Raw genomic sequence first — 12,227 nt, forward strand, 5'->3', positions numbered from 1 at the left:
ACTTTTCTACTGTATTTCATGCACCCCAGGGAGGGGGGCCCTTCCCTTCCCCCCCCCCGAGTCATGTACACCCTGTCATTGCTTCACCCCGGTGCCCTGTGCGCAGTGTCCCCCTCCATTTGTCTGCTTGAGCCACCAATGTCTCCGAGCGGTCCTGGCTGCAGGTGGCTGCCCTTGCTGCTTCCTAGATATGACCATGCTCATGACTCTGCTTCTCTGCAAGCAGAAGGGAATGGTGCAAAGTTCACACGTGTCTGCTGCTCGGGGAAAGTATCTCCCTGGCCCCCTACCTCTGTACCTGCTACCCTATACTTCCCGTCTGCTAACCAGCTTCCATCTCTTGAGACCCATGGCAATCCTGCCACAGAACCCTAAGAAGCCCCTAGAAGTTGTGTCCCCACTCCCAGATGTAGCCGAGCGCAGTGCTAGAACCTGGCTTTGCTCTTCCTAACCCCGCCCCCCGCAGCGATAGCCTTGTGTTAGGAACGGGAAAGAACCCAACTTGTTACCCTCCCTTCCGCTCTCTCCAGGATGGGGAAGGGGTGGCTCCTCAGCTCCCGGTCATGAAGCTTCCTACTTCCCAGAGAAGCTGGCTGTAGCTGTAGCCCTGGATTCTCGTCTCATCTGTGTCTCTGTTTTCTAGTGCAAGCCCTGGCTGAGGCCAATGCTGTGATGCTCCACAGAGCCACCTTCTGATAGCACACCTGCGACTCCGGCTCCTCATCCTGGCCCCCTGCCCTTGCTCCCACGGCACCCACGGTGGGAATGCCTTGGGGAGCCAGGCTGGGATCCAGGCCTCTTAGGAAAGGAGCATGGATGCCTTCAAATCTGCTGCCCTCGTCCTGAAGCCTGCACTGTCATGCCGTGGATGGCAAGGGCAAGGTGTCATCCTCTCTGATGCCCCGGTCACAGAGAGCTCAAGTGCAGTTCTGGATGGCATTGTGTGGCCCTCCCACACCGTCCCCTGATGGAGACCGTGTCCTGGTGGAGAGCATGCCCTCAGCTATGGGTGAGGACTGGAAGTGAAGACAGGACAGACTGTATCCCTTGGAACTCACAGCACAGTGAGAGACAGACTCCTGCCATCGTCTTCCTCCCCTTCAGTCCCAGCTGCCTCAGCGAGGCCCAAGGCTTTGACACAGCAATGCTGATGAGTTCCCTGGAGACCAGCCACCCTGCTTGAGCCAAAGAGAAGATGAGGAGTGCTAGGGGGAGGCCCCCGGGCTCCTGGAGGGGTCGGGTGTGGTATGGATAGAAGACAGCAGGTCTATGCAGTGTCTGAGGGCAGGTCGGAAGCAGGAGCAGACGGAAGAAGAGAGAGGCTTGGAGACTGAAGGAAGGGAAAGTCAGACGCTTTCCACAGGCAACGAGGATGTAAGGAAGGAGGGAAATGGAAGGGAAAGTAGGAATAGCTTCCCTAGAGTGGAGCCTCCGGTTCGTGCCAAGTCGAGGGCCTGACTGTCACCCCTGTACCTTCACATCTTCCTCAGAAGCAGATGGCCGCAGGAGGACTCGCTAGGCACACAGCGGCCTCAGCTGAGGTGCTTGGTAGCAAGGTGTGGAGGAAGGGGATGTTGGGTGAGACAGCCTGGGAGGTGGTCCATCTGTGTCGAGTCCTGCTGTTTGTATCTCTCCTAGGGTCAGGGGCAGAGAGGACTGTCTTACTGTCTGTCCTGACTGTCTGTCAGCCTTGGAGCCTTACCTAGCCAGTTTCTTGACCTATTTAAACCTGGAGAGCACTGTGGGCCAGCTGAGGGTTAACCCTGGGTGGAGGGAATGTGAGGCCAGGTTCTAGGTCCTTACTCCTCATCTCAGGCATCCAGAGCGGGACCAGAGTCTGGGTTTTCTCACAGCCCACCTACCCAGGGAGGACAGGTCAGGGAGAGACGGGAGCAGAGCATAGTCTTCCTCTATTCCACCTACTGGGAGTGAATGTAGCCAGAGTGCAGTGAAGGAAGGCCGGCTGCAGACACTGATCTCCAGCCCTGCTCTGCAAGACTAGCCCAGAGACTTCAGCCTGAGCATCAGTGGTCCCAAGAAACAGCCGCACCATCTCCCATCTATCCATCGCTGCTCCTTCATGGGCTGGGACAGTTACTGGTTCATACACAAGTAAAGTTGACAATTCATCCAACAAATACTAGTCAAGCACTTTCTGTGTAGTAGGTACTGCTCTAGGTGCTTAGCATATTGTCTTTCTTGCTTCTGAGAGACTCTGGATTGGGAGGATTCCACCCGTAGTCACTTCTTTCAGGCTTCTGGAAAGTGCCCCTTGGTGACATTCCCTGTCTACACAGTCCAAGAACCCAAAACCTGTCCTTTCTTCCTTAAAGGTGACAGTGGGATTAGCTCCCAGGTTAGCCTCTCTCTCCATACCCTGTTCCACAAGAAACAAAGTTTTTAGGGCTTCCCCTGTGTTTATCTCTCCTTTTTTAAAAAAAAAAATGTGATATTTTTAGAAATACACATTAAATCCCAAGAAATGTCTGCGGCTTCTCCACTACTCTCACCCTGTATTTCCTTCATAAAGCTGGCTCTTTATGTTGCTTTACATGCCTTAATATATGTTTTATGGAAGTGATCATGTCATAGTTACCCATGTAATATCTATCTATGTATTTGTCTGGATGTCAATCCTTTATCAGCTCCCGCCCAGATCCGTTTTCTGTCTGTGCCATTCTTAGCATGTAGAAACCATGCCCCTTGCCTTTTTGATCCAAAGAAGGGGAGAGGAAAGACTTATTTTAAGGTAGACCTATTTTATGCTTTTGTTTAAAAGCATATCTGTTTCCAGTATGCGCAATGTCTGGGAGGGATTGGTGATCTGTGAGGAGACTGAGGTGGTTGTCCCTAGTCTGGGTCCCTGTCCTTCCCTCTGCCCCAGTGGCTTCCTTCCCATTACCCAGTCATTGTGAAGGACTGGTCCCCAGGCTCATCTGACTGCATCCTGCAGGAGCAGGACATTCCTTTGAAAGTCCTGGTCGGAGAATTTGACTTCACTGTCGACTTTGGAAGGCAGTCCAAGGGCTGTCAGGCGTGTGAATCTCCTGAAGGAAGCGTTTACAACTGCAGTCATGCAGTCCTCACACGGGCCCCTGAACCACCTACCCCCCTCATCCCTCTGTGAGGAAAGGCCAGCAGGTTGCTGGCAGCGTATGCTAGCCAGTTTGAAGGAAGTCGGTCTGCTCCCTGAAAGACCCAAGACCCAAGGTGAAGCCCGGAGAAAGTGCTTGGGATCCTCTGTGTTCTTCGGTGAAGGCTGTGGCTCCCAGGCCTCTCATAGCTTTCTCTCGAGCCCACTCTGCATCACACCCAGCTCCCTCTAGGCCTTTTCTTTCTGGGAGTCTTTATGTCACATTGGTCTGGCATCCAGACTTGAAGCCTCATTCTTGACGGGGGAGGGCCCCACAATGTCACATCTTAGTCTTTCTCAAGAAGAAGCCCGTAGTGCGGAGGCAAAACTGTCGGCTGGAGTTCAGGCCTGTGCTAGCTCAGCCTTCCAAACTCGCTTCCTGACAGGTGAAGTGAGCAAGGAGGTTCTAGCCTTTCAAGGATTGGGGCATGATGGAATCTTCACCCTGGGTCTGAACTGATGTGTCTGGGAATTTTACAGCACTTCCGGCCAGCCTTTGATACCTGACCTCCAACTCTGGCATTTGTTGGCCCTCCTCCCAGCCTCGAGCCTCTTGCTATGAATGAATGGGGCCCAGATATAAGCCCAGGGTAAGCACCCCTCCTGGGGAACGTCCTGGGTACCCGCATAGGGCCTTCCCAATGAACGCATTACCTCCTTCACCAAAAACCAAGAGGCTGCGATCAAATACTGCTACTGTCACTTTAAAGACTTCTGAGGAAGCCAGCTTGCAAGTGGCAAGTGTGCTCTCCTGCCTTTACGAAAGGCATGTTCTTGGGGGCAGGGCTACTTCTGCAAGATGGAACCCCTTCCTACCCTCTTAGGCACCCTCCTCCTGGCAGCTCTTAAAACTAAGGAAAAATACTATATATATATATATATATAAATATATATACATATCTATTTATGCATATATTTGGGGCCAATTTGATTTGCTAGTGTTAGACAATAAACAATACAAGGAAATTTATTATCCCAGTGTCTTTATTTAGTATGAAAGTGACCTTAGACAAGGAGTTAAGGTTAGATGAGCAGCGTCTCTGTTGGACCACACGGCTGTAGCAACCCTTGAGCATCTAGCTAGCCGATCATCCTCCGCTGGAGGAGGGGCGCCTGGATGAGGTAGGTGAGAGCTTGCTCCCTCCTCTCAGTGGCAGTCTCACCAGGTTAGGTACTAAAGAACCCGATGAGCTCTGCATTTGTATCCTGCAAGTTTGTATAAACCAATGCTGGAAATAAAACGAATGGTTTGTACCCGTGGTGTGTGTGTCCCTCTCGGTGTCCATCCATGTCAGCCTGCCCTGCCCTCGGGGTCCACAGGTTACAGATTTGATGGGAAAAGGAAGTAGGGCTGAGGGGCTGGGACAGGCACAAGGTCTTGACAGCTCTTCCCTGTCACCACTTTGCCTGCACTTCTCAACTTCCATTGTAATCAGAGTTTACCATAGAATGTCTTCAGTCTGGAGCTGGGGTGGCAGCGGGCTAACCTCATCAGTCTGGAGCTGGGGTGGCAGTGGGCTAACCTCATCAGTCTGGAGCTGGGGTGGTGGTGGGCTAACCTCATCAGTCTGGAGCTGGGGTGGCAGTGGGCTAACCTCATCAGTCTGGAGCTGGGGTGGCGGCGGGCTGGGATGGTGGCGGGCTAACCTCATCAGTCTGGAGCTGGGGTGGTGGCGGGCTAACCTCATCAGTCTGGAGCTGGGGTGGTGGTGGGCTAACCTCATCAGTCTGGAGCTGGGGTGGCAGCGGGCTAACCTCATCAGTCTGGAGCTGGGGTGGTGGTGGGCTAACCTCATCAGTCTGGAGCTGGGGTGGTGGTGGGCTAACCTCATCAGTCTGGAGCTGGGGTGGCGGTGGGCTAACCTCATCAGTCTGGAGCTGGGGTGGCAGCGGGCTAACCTCATCAGTCTGGAGCTGGAGACACAGCAGGGCTAACCTCATCAGTCTGGAGCTGGAGACACGGCAGGGCTAACCTCATCAGTCTGGAGCTGAGGTGGCGGCGGGCTAAGGTGGTGGCAGGCCTAACTCATCAGGTTGAGGTTTGGGTAACGGGAGCATCAGGTGCTCCACTGGCACTTTCCTTGGTTTGCCTCTGACATGGACAGGAGGATCATAGAAGAAAAAAACCTTTCTCAATTGCTGCACAGTGCTCTCTGACTGTTTTGGGGCATGAGTGTGTGTGAGTGTGTGTGTGTGTGTGTGTGTGTGTGTGTGTGTGTGTGTGTGGCAGTGGGCAGGGGAGCAGAGGGACCAGAAAAAACTCCTCAGTTCTCTAGGACTTATAAGCCCTTTGGCATTTGCTATGTGTGAAGGACTTTCTCCATTGGAAATCCGGCATGAGGAATGGCTCTAGAAGCCAAATACAGCTGGGTGTGGTGCACACCTGTGATCCCAGCACTTGGAAGCAGAGGTGGAAGATTGAAAATTCCAGGTCATCCTGGGCTACAGAGTGGTGTGGAGAGTCCTTCTGTGTGGTTAATGAATAACGAAGTTACTTGGGCCCATGTCAGGGCAGAATAGAGCAAGGTGGGAATTCCAAGCAGAGATAAAGGAGAAAATTAGACAGAGTCAGGAAGATGCCAAGTAGCTGCTGAAGGAGGCAGATGGTCCAGAACCTTTACCGGTAAGCCACAGACTCGTGGTGATACACAGATTAATAGAAATGGGGTAATGTAAGATGTGTTAGTTAATAAGAAGCCTGAGCTAATAGCCTGAACAGTGTTGTAATTAATATGGTTTCTGTGTTATTATTAGTGTCCGGGCGGCCAGGAAATGAATAAGCAGTTTCCATTTACAACATAGAGAGACCCTGTCTCAAAAATAACAAACCAAACAAAAATCCATGGGGCTGGAGAGATGGCTCAGTGGTTATAAGCACTACTGTTCTTGCAGAGGACCCAGGTTCAGTTCCCAGCACCCACATGGAGCTCACAGATGTCTGTATCTCCAGTTCCAGAGAATCCAATGCCCTCTTCCTTCTAGCCTCCATGGGCATCAAGCATGCCTGCAGTGTTTGCACATACAAGTAAAAAATACACACTAAAATAAAAATAAATCGTAAACAAACACAATTCAGGACAGGAGTTGATAACTCCAGAGTTAAAAGCTGTTCCTCCAGAGTTAGGTTCCCAGCACCCACATCAGGTGGCTCACAATGGCCTGAAACTCCACCTTCAGGGGATCCAGTGCTCTCGTCTAGCCTTTGCAGGCATCATCTGTGCATATGTGCGCGTGCACACACACACACTCACACACGCACACACACTTTAATAAAAATAAATATATTTTAGCCGGGCAGTGGTGGCGCACGCCTTTAATCCCAACACTCGGGAGGCAGAGGCAGGCGGATCTCTGGGAGTTCAAGGCCAGCCTGGTCTACAAGAGGTAGTTCCAGGACAGGAACCAAAAAACTACAGAGAAACCCTGTCTTGAAAATCAAAAATATATATATATTTTTTTTTTAAAATCCAGACTAAAAGAAAAAGGCTTCTGAGGAGGCGGGTGTGCCCGGGAGACCTAGTCACTCTCTGGACCCTGAGCCCCCATCTGCAGCCCTCATTAGAATGGAGTCAGTGACAGGCACCTGCTGGGAACTATGCAGTCACGAGGTTCCACCTGTATCATTGACTCCACCAGCAAGAGTGGCCCCTCTCCTGGGATGAAGGTGCCTTGTAGTTGCCAGGGGCAGCACCCCCCCCCCCCCCGATGCCCTGGCTCAGATGAACCCTCCGCCCAAGCCAGGCTGGGTGTGTAAAGGGACGCAATAAGGAAATGGAACAAAAACCTCCACAGCACGGCCTCTCAGAGTGCTGCTCTGGAACTGTGATATGATTATTTATTTCTTAGGTGTGGGGTGGTCATGAAGGCTCCAGACCCTGTTAGCCTATGCCCAACCCTTTGGTCCCTCTAGAGCAGTGCTTCTCAACCTTCCTAATGCTGCGACCCTTTAATGCAGTTTCTCATGTTGTGATGACCCTCAGCCATAAAATTATCTTCATTGCTACTTCATAGCTGTAATTTTGCTACTGTTATGACTTGTAATGTAAATATCTGTGTTTCCGATGGTCTTAGGCAACCCCTGTGAAAGAGTCAGTCGACTTCCAAAGGGGTCTCCACCCACCGGTTGAGAACTGCTGGTCTGGAGCCTCCAGGGTGGTGCAATGCTGAGGTGTTCTTGGCACAAAGACCTGGACAGGTGACTGGATTCTGCGGCCTTGGGTTTCTCATCTGACAACCGTGACTTTTCCCAAGAAGTTCTTTGGGGGTGGGGGGGAGAAGTGGATGAAAAAAAAAGCCCTTTGAAAACTTGAATTCATTTGCAATCATGACAGAGTGTAGTGGTGACACTGAGAATGTCCCTGAGCTGCATGCAGGGCACGATGCCTGGACAGATGAATGTTTAATTAGATTCCTCCTTCACTAGCCGATGGCCTTTGCTGGAAGACATGCTGGCTGGCCAGCCTCCAGGGTGCTCTCTCCTGCTCGGTCATAGGTCTGTAGCCCCAGAGAGTACGTCTCTTTCCCAAGGCAGCCACAGGCTGAGGATCAGGCTGACCTTAAATGGCCAGACACCTTCCTAGGATTGCCCTTGTGACATGTCCTCCCCAGGAGAGTGGACACTCCACTCCAGTGTCCAAAAAGTCATGCCAGGGAAAGTCCACTTCAGAGTTCACTTGCACCATGTTCCAAGTGGCCTACAATGGGAGCCATGACAGATAGGATCCCTAGCTGACATCTGATACCTTTGGGGAGCTTTTTAAAGCCATAATTTTTAGGTATAACAGCTTATTGATAGAAGACTAATAATAGCAAAAGTAGTTAATATAACTGCATTAGAATATTAATAGCAATAATTCATTAAGTGCTTACTCTGGGACAGGTACCCAGATTTAGGCACATGAATAAAGCTTCTCAGTGACCCTCATGATTACACCCCCCCCCCATGTAACAGCTACTCAGTAATGCTCATGAGACCCTCCCCCATGTGATAGGTACTATTCTTGGCCAAGAAAGTGAGGCACAGAAATTTTTAATAGAAAGTCTAAGGTCTCCTAACATTAGAGCTCACGAATTTTAATGACTGCTATACTGTCCCCTAGTGGCCATTTAGAAGATTTGCAAGAGAGCCTTGGGTTTTCTCAAGTGTGGTGGCAAAACTCTGGCTAGCTTTTAGTTGCTGCTCTGCAAGGGACAGGCTCCCAAAACAAGACTCCAGGCCTCCGCAAACCGCATCAGATTGTCTGCCTGGACCAAAACGCATTTCTCATACAAGCTCACCCTAAGTCAGTTCGTCATACTAGTCAAAGGTTCGTGTGCGTTTTAAGCTTTTGAGAAGACTCAGGAAGATGAAGAAACTTAAGTGGAATATGACAGAATCTCAGAATTATCAAACGACCCCTTCTATGTGTATATAACACATGTATTATAACAGTTCGTACACCCGAGCGTTCTTTCAAGGCTGTGTTGCCAAAGAGCAAAGAAGCTGGCTACAAGTATCTCCCAGAGGGGAGCCCAGCACCCAGAATCACAGGCTATGAATATCTCCCAGAGGGGAGCCCAGCACAGGAATCACTAAGAGACCCCTTAAACGGAGGTCTCAGAACGAAAGCTTTGAGAAATTATTTCATGTGCTTGAGAGATGGCTCAGTGGGTCAAAATGCATATTGTTCTTTCAGAGAACCTGAATTTGGTTCCCAGCACCCAAACAGACTGTTCACAACGTCAATTCCACAGGCACCTGCAGTAATGTGCACACACAGGCACACCCAAGAGCATACGTGGAATTAAAAGTGATCCTTTAAAAAAAAAAAAAAAGGCAAGCAGGATGTCAGATGTTTTTTAGTCCCAGCACTTGGGAGGCAGAGGCTAGCAGATCTTTGTGAGTTCCAGGTCAGCTTGGGCTACATATATCAAGTTACAGCACAGCCAGGGCTACAGAGTGAGACCCTGTCTTTAAAAAAAAAAAAAAAAAAAAAAAAAAAAAATCATTTCGTTTTTTCCATTCTTTATATTTTCCCTTAAATTTTTGGTTTTATTTTTGTTTTTTGGAGCTATGACTGTCCCAGAACCTATAGACTGGGCTGGCCTCAAACTCACAGAGATCCCCTGCCTCTGCCTCTGGAGTGCTGGTATTATTAAAGGCATGTGCTACCACTGCCTGGCATTTCCCCTTCAGTTTTAAGTTTTCTGTTGTGTGCAGAGGTCAGACAGCCTTGTGCAGTTGCTTCTCTCCCTCCAAGTTTACCTGGGTCCACAGCAGCTTTATCTGCGAGTCAGCTTTCCAGTCCCGAGTCTTTAAGCTTTTTAAGCTTTGTGTAGATGTTGGTTTTTCCATCTTTCTCTGACACTGTCCCGAGGATGCCCTTATAGTTGTTCTTCTCAGTCCAACCCTGTTGCCCATGGATCGCTGAAACCATTTAAATCCCCTGGGGATGGCAGATGTGAGTCTGAGAGCCACCACAAGTCCGTTCTGTGTAGTGACAATGACGTCACACCACCCATGTCCCCTGCAGAGCCACATGATTCTTCATCTACTTCCTCTCTAATCCACCCCTCTTCTCCATCCCCCTTCACCCAGGGTCATTTCCCTGTTTCCCTTGTTAGATGCAATTACCTGGGGCTTTTCTTTGTTTGCAGTACTGGGGAATTGAATCTAGAGCCCCAGGCATGTTGGGCAAACATTCTACCAATGTGTAATTAATAGATCCAGCCATTTATAATTAATTTTCAAAATGTTATTATTTTATGTGCATGAGAATTTTGTATGTATGTCTGTGCACTGTGCATGCAGTGCACAGAAGCCTGAAAAGAGTATTGGATGTCCTAGAACTGGAGTTACAGACAGTTGTGAGCCGCCATGTGCATGCTGGGAACTGAACCTAGGTCCTCCGGAAGAGCAGCCAATGTTCTTAACTGCTGAGTCATCCATCGCTCCCAGATCCAGCCTTTTAAAAAATTTATAGAGGGGGCTGGAGAGATGGCTCAGTGGTTAAGAGCACTGGACATTCTTCCAGAGGACCTGGGTTCAATTCCCAACACCCACATGGCAGCTCACAACTATCTGTAACTCCAGTTCCAGGGGATCTTATGTGACACCTTTGCACCAATGCACATAAAATAAAGTTAAATAAATTAAAAAAATAAATAAATAAAAAATAAAAAATTTATAGAGGGACTGGAGAGATGGCTCAGTGGTTAAGAGGACTTACTGCTCATCCAGAGGTCCTGAGTTCAATTCCCAGCAACCACATGGTGACTCACAGCCATCGGTAATGAGATCTGGTGCCCTCTTCTGACCTGCAGGCATACACGCAGGCAGAACACTTATAAACTAAATAAATCTAAAAAAAAATTATAGATTATAATTACATTAGCCCCACCCCACCCCTTCCCTTTCCTCCCTCCAAACCCTCCCATAATCCCCTCCTTGCTCTTTTTCAAATTCATGATCTCTGTTTTCAAGAGTTGTTGTTTCACACACACACACACACACACACACACACACCCATACATATACACATATACATATATTCCTAAACATGTAAGTACAACCTGCTCAGTCTATCTAACATTACTTGTATATTTCAGAGCCTACCATTTGGTACTGAGCAGTCAGTTGGAGTGCTCCTCCTGGGAGGACCATTCTCAGCACTTCTTAGTTGCCTATTGTTCTTCGTATGGGATCAAGATCTTCTGGGCCTCCCCCTCCATCCATGTTAGCATGCCTATTGGTGTCCTCCTTGTTCAGCTCATTTTCTGGAAGTGATGTTGGTGAGATTTTATGGGTGTAGCTTCTGACATTCCTAGGAGACACGATCTCACAACCAACTCCCTGATCTTTGTTCTCTGAGCCTTAAGGTTTGGGGGTTGTTTTGTAGATGTATCCATTGGAACTAACACCACAGCTCTGCATTTGATTGGTTGTGGCTTGCTGTCATGGTCACCATCTGTTACAAAGAGAAAGTTTCCTGGACTTGAAGTGAGGACTATACCTCCCAGGCTAGACCCTGGAGAAGGATTCTTTTCAAGTATTTTATTTTGAGACCTGGTCTCAGTAAATTGTTAAGGCTGAACCTTGAACTCTAATCCTGGGAGGCCTTGCGCGTGTGATCCTCTTGCCTCAGCCTACAGAGCAGTGGGGCAGACAGGTCTGTGTGGCTCCTAGTGTCAGAGTCCAGTCTACTGCTCACTCCTAGTATTTAAGGGGGATCAGGGAAGAACAAAGGATCTTACTAGGTAGTACAGGTTAGCCCTAACCTCACTGGATAGCCCAGGCTGAGCTCAAGTTTGAGTTCCCCCTGCCTCAGCCTCGTGAGGGATGAGATTACAAACGGGTGCTACCATGCTTTGCTTGTTTGCTTACGGACATGTGGGGTTTCCTTTCTGTATAAAATGACTCAAGGTTATTTGTTATTTGTTTTTGTATTTGAGACAAGGTCTCACTAAATAGCCTTGACTGGTCTGTTGCTCACTACGTAGACCAGGTTAGACTCCAATAAAAGAGATCAGCCTGTCTCTGCCTCCTGAGTGGTGGAATTAAAGGCGGTGCCACCACACCCAGCCTGACCCCTGCTTTATTTCTTTTACATTTAGACACTTGTTGTGAGCCGGGCGGTGGTGGCGCACGCCTTTAATCCCAGCACTCGGGAGGCAGAGGCAGGCGGATCTCTGTGAGTTCGAGACCAGCCTGGTCTACAGAGCTAGTTCCAGGACAGGCTCCAAAACCACAGAGAAACCTGTCTCAAAAAAAAAACCAAAAAAAAAAAAAATAGACACTTGTTGTGCACAATTCAATTACCTGTCTGTTTTGTGTGCGTCTTCTTTATTTTTTGAAATTTTATTTATTTATTTAGTGCGTGCCTGTCTGTCTATGTCACATGGAATTACAGGCGGTAGTGAGCAGCCTGAGGTGGGCGCTAAGAACTGAACCCAGGTCCTCCGGAAGGGAAGGAAGTGTTCTTAATCACTGAGCTATCTCTCCAGCCCCATGTGCATCTCCTGGGAGGCCTCGTCTGAGCTTTTGTATATTGAGAGGCACCACGTCTCATAATGAGTCTGTGTTCCTTTCTGGCACGGCTTTGAGTTTTCAGATAGT

General features: G+C 49.2%; 1 protein-coding gene across 22 annotated transcripts in view; it reads left to right on the forward strand.

The window, feature by feature from the left end:
* Plekha6 (pleckstrin homology domain containing A6) overlaps positions 1 to 4,382 on the forward strand; it is a 141,347-nt gene extending 136,965 nt beyond the window's left edge. For all 22 annotated transcript variants that reach the window (XR_005974043.1, XM_041648627.1, XM_041648630.1 and 19 more), the window contains one exon: positions 644 to 4,382. Coding sequence is in view for 1 of the 22 variants with exons in the window: in XM_041648630.1 (XP_041504564.1) it covers positions 644 to 696 (53 nt within the window). In the remaining 21 variants the exon portion in view is untranslated. The remainder of the gene's footprint in view (positions 1 to 643) is intronic.
* The last annotated feature ends 7,845 nt before the right edge of the window (positions 4,383 to 12,227 follow it).

Source organism: Microtus oregoni, unplaced genomic scaffold (genome assembly GCF_018167655.1).
Source record: "Microtus oregoni isolate MIOR12 unplaced genomic scaffold, Mior012 000003F_ref0000135, whole genome shotgun sequence".
In the NCBI taxonomy this organism is placed as follows: domain Eukaryota; kingdom Metazoa; phylum Chordata; class Mammalia; order Rodentia; family Cricetidae; genus Microtus; species Microtus oregoni.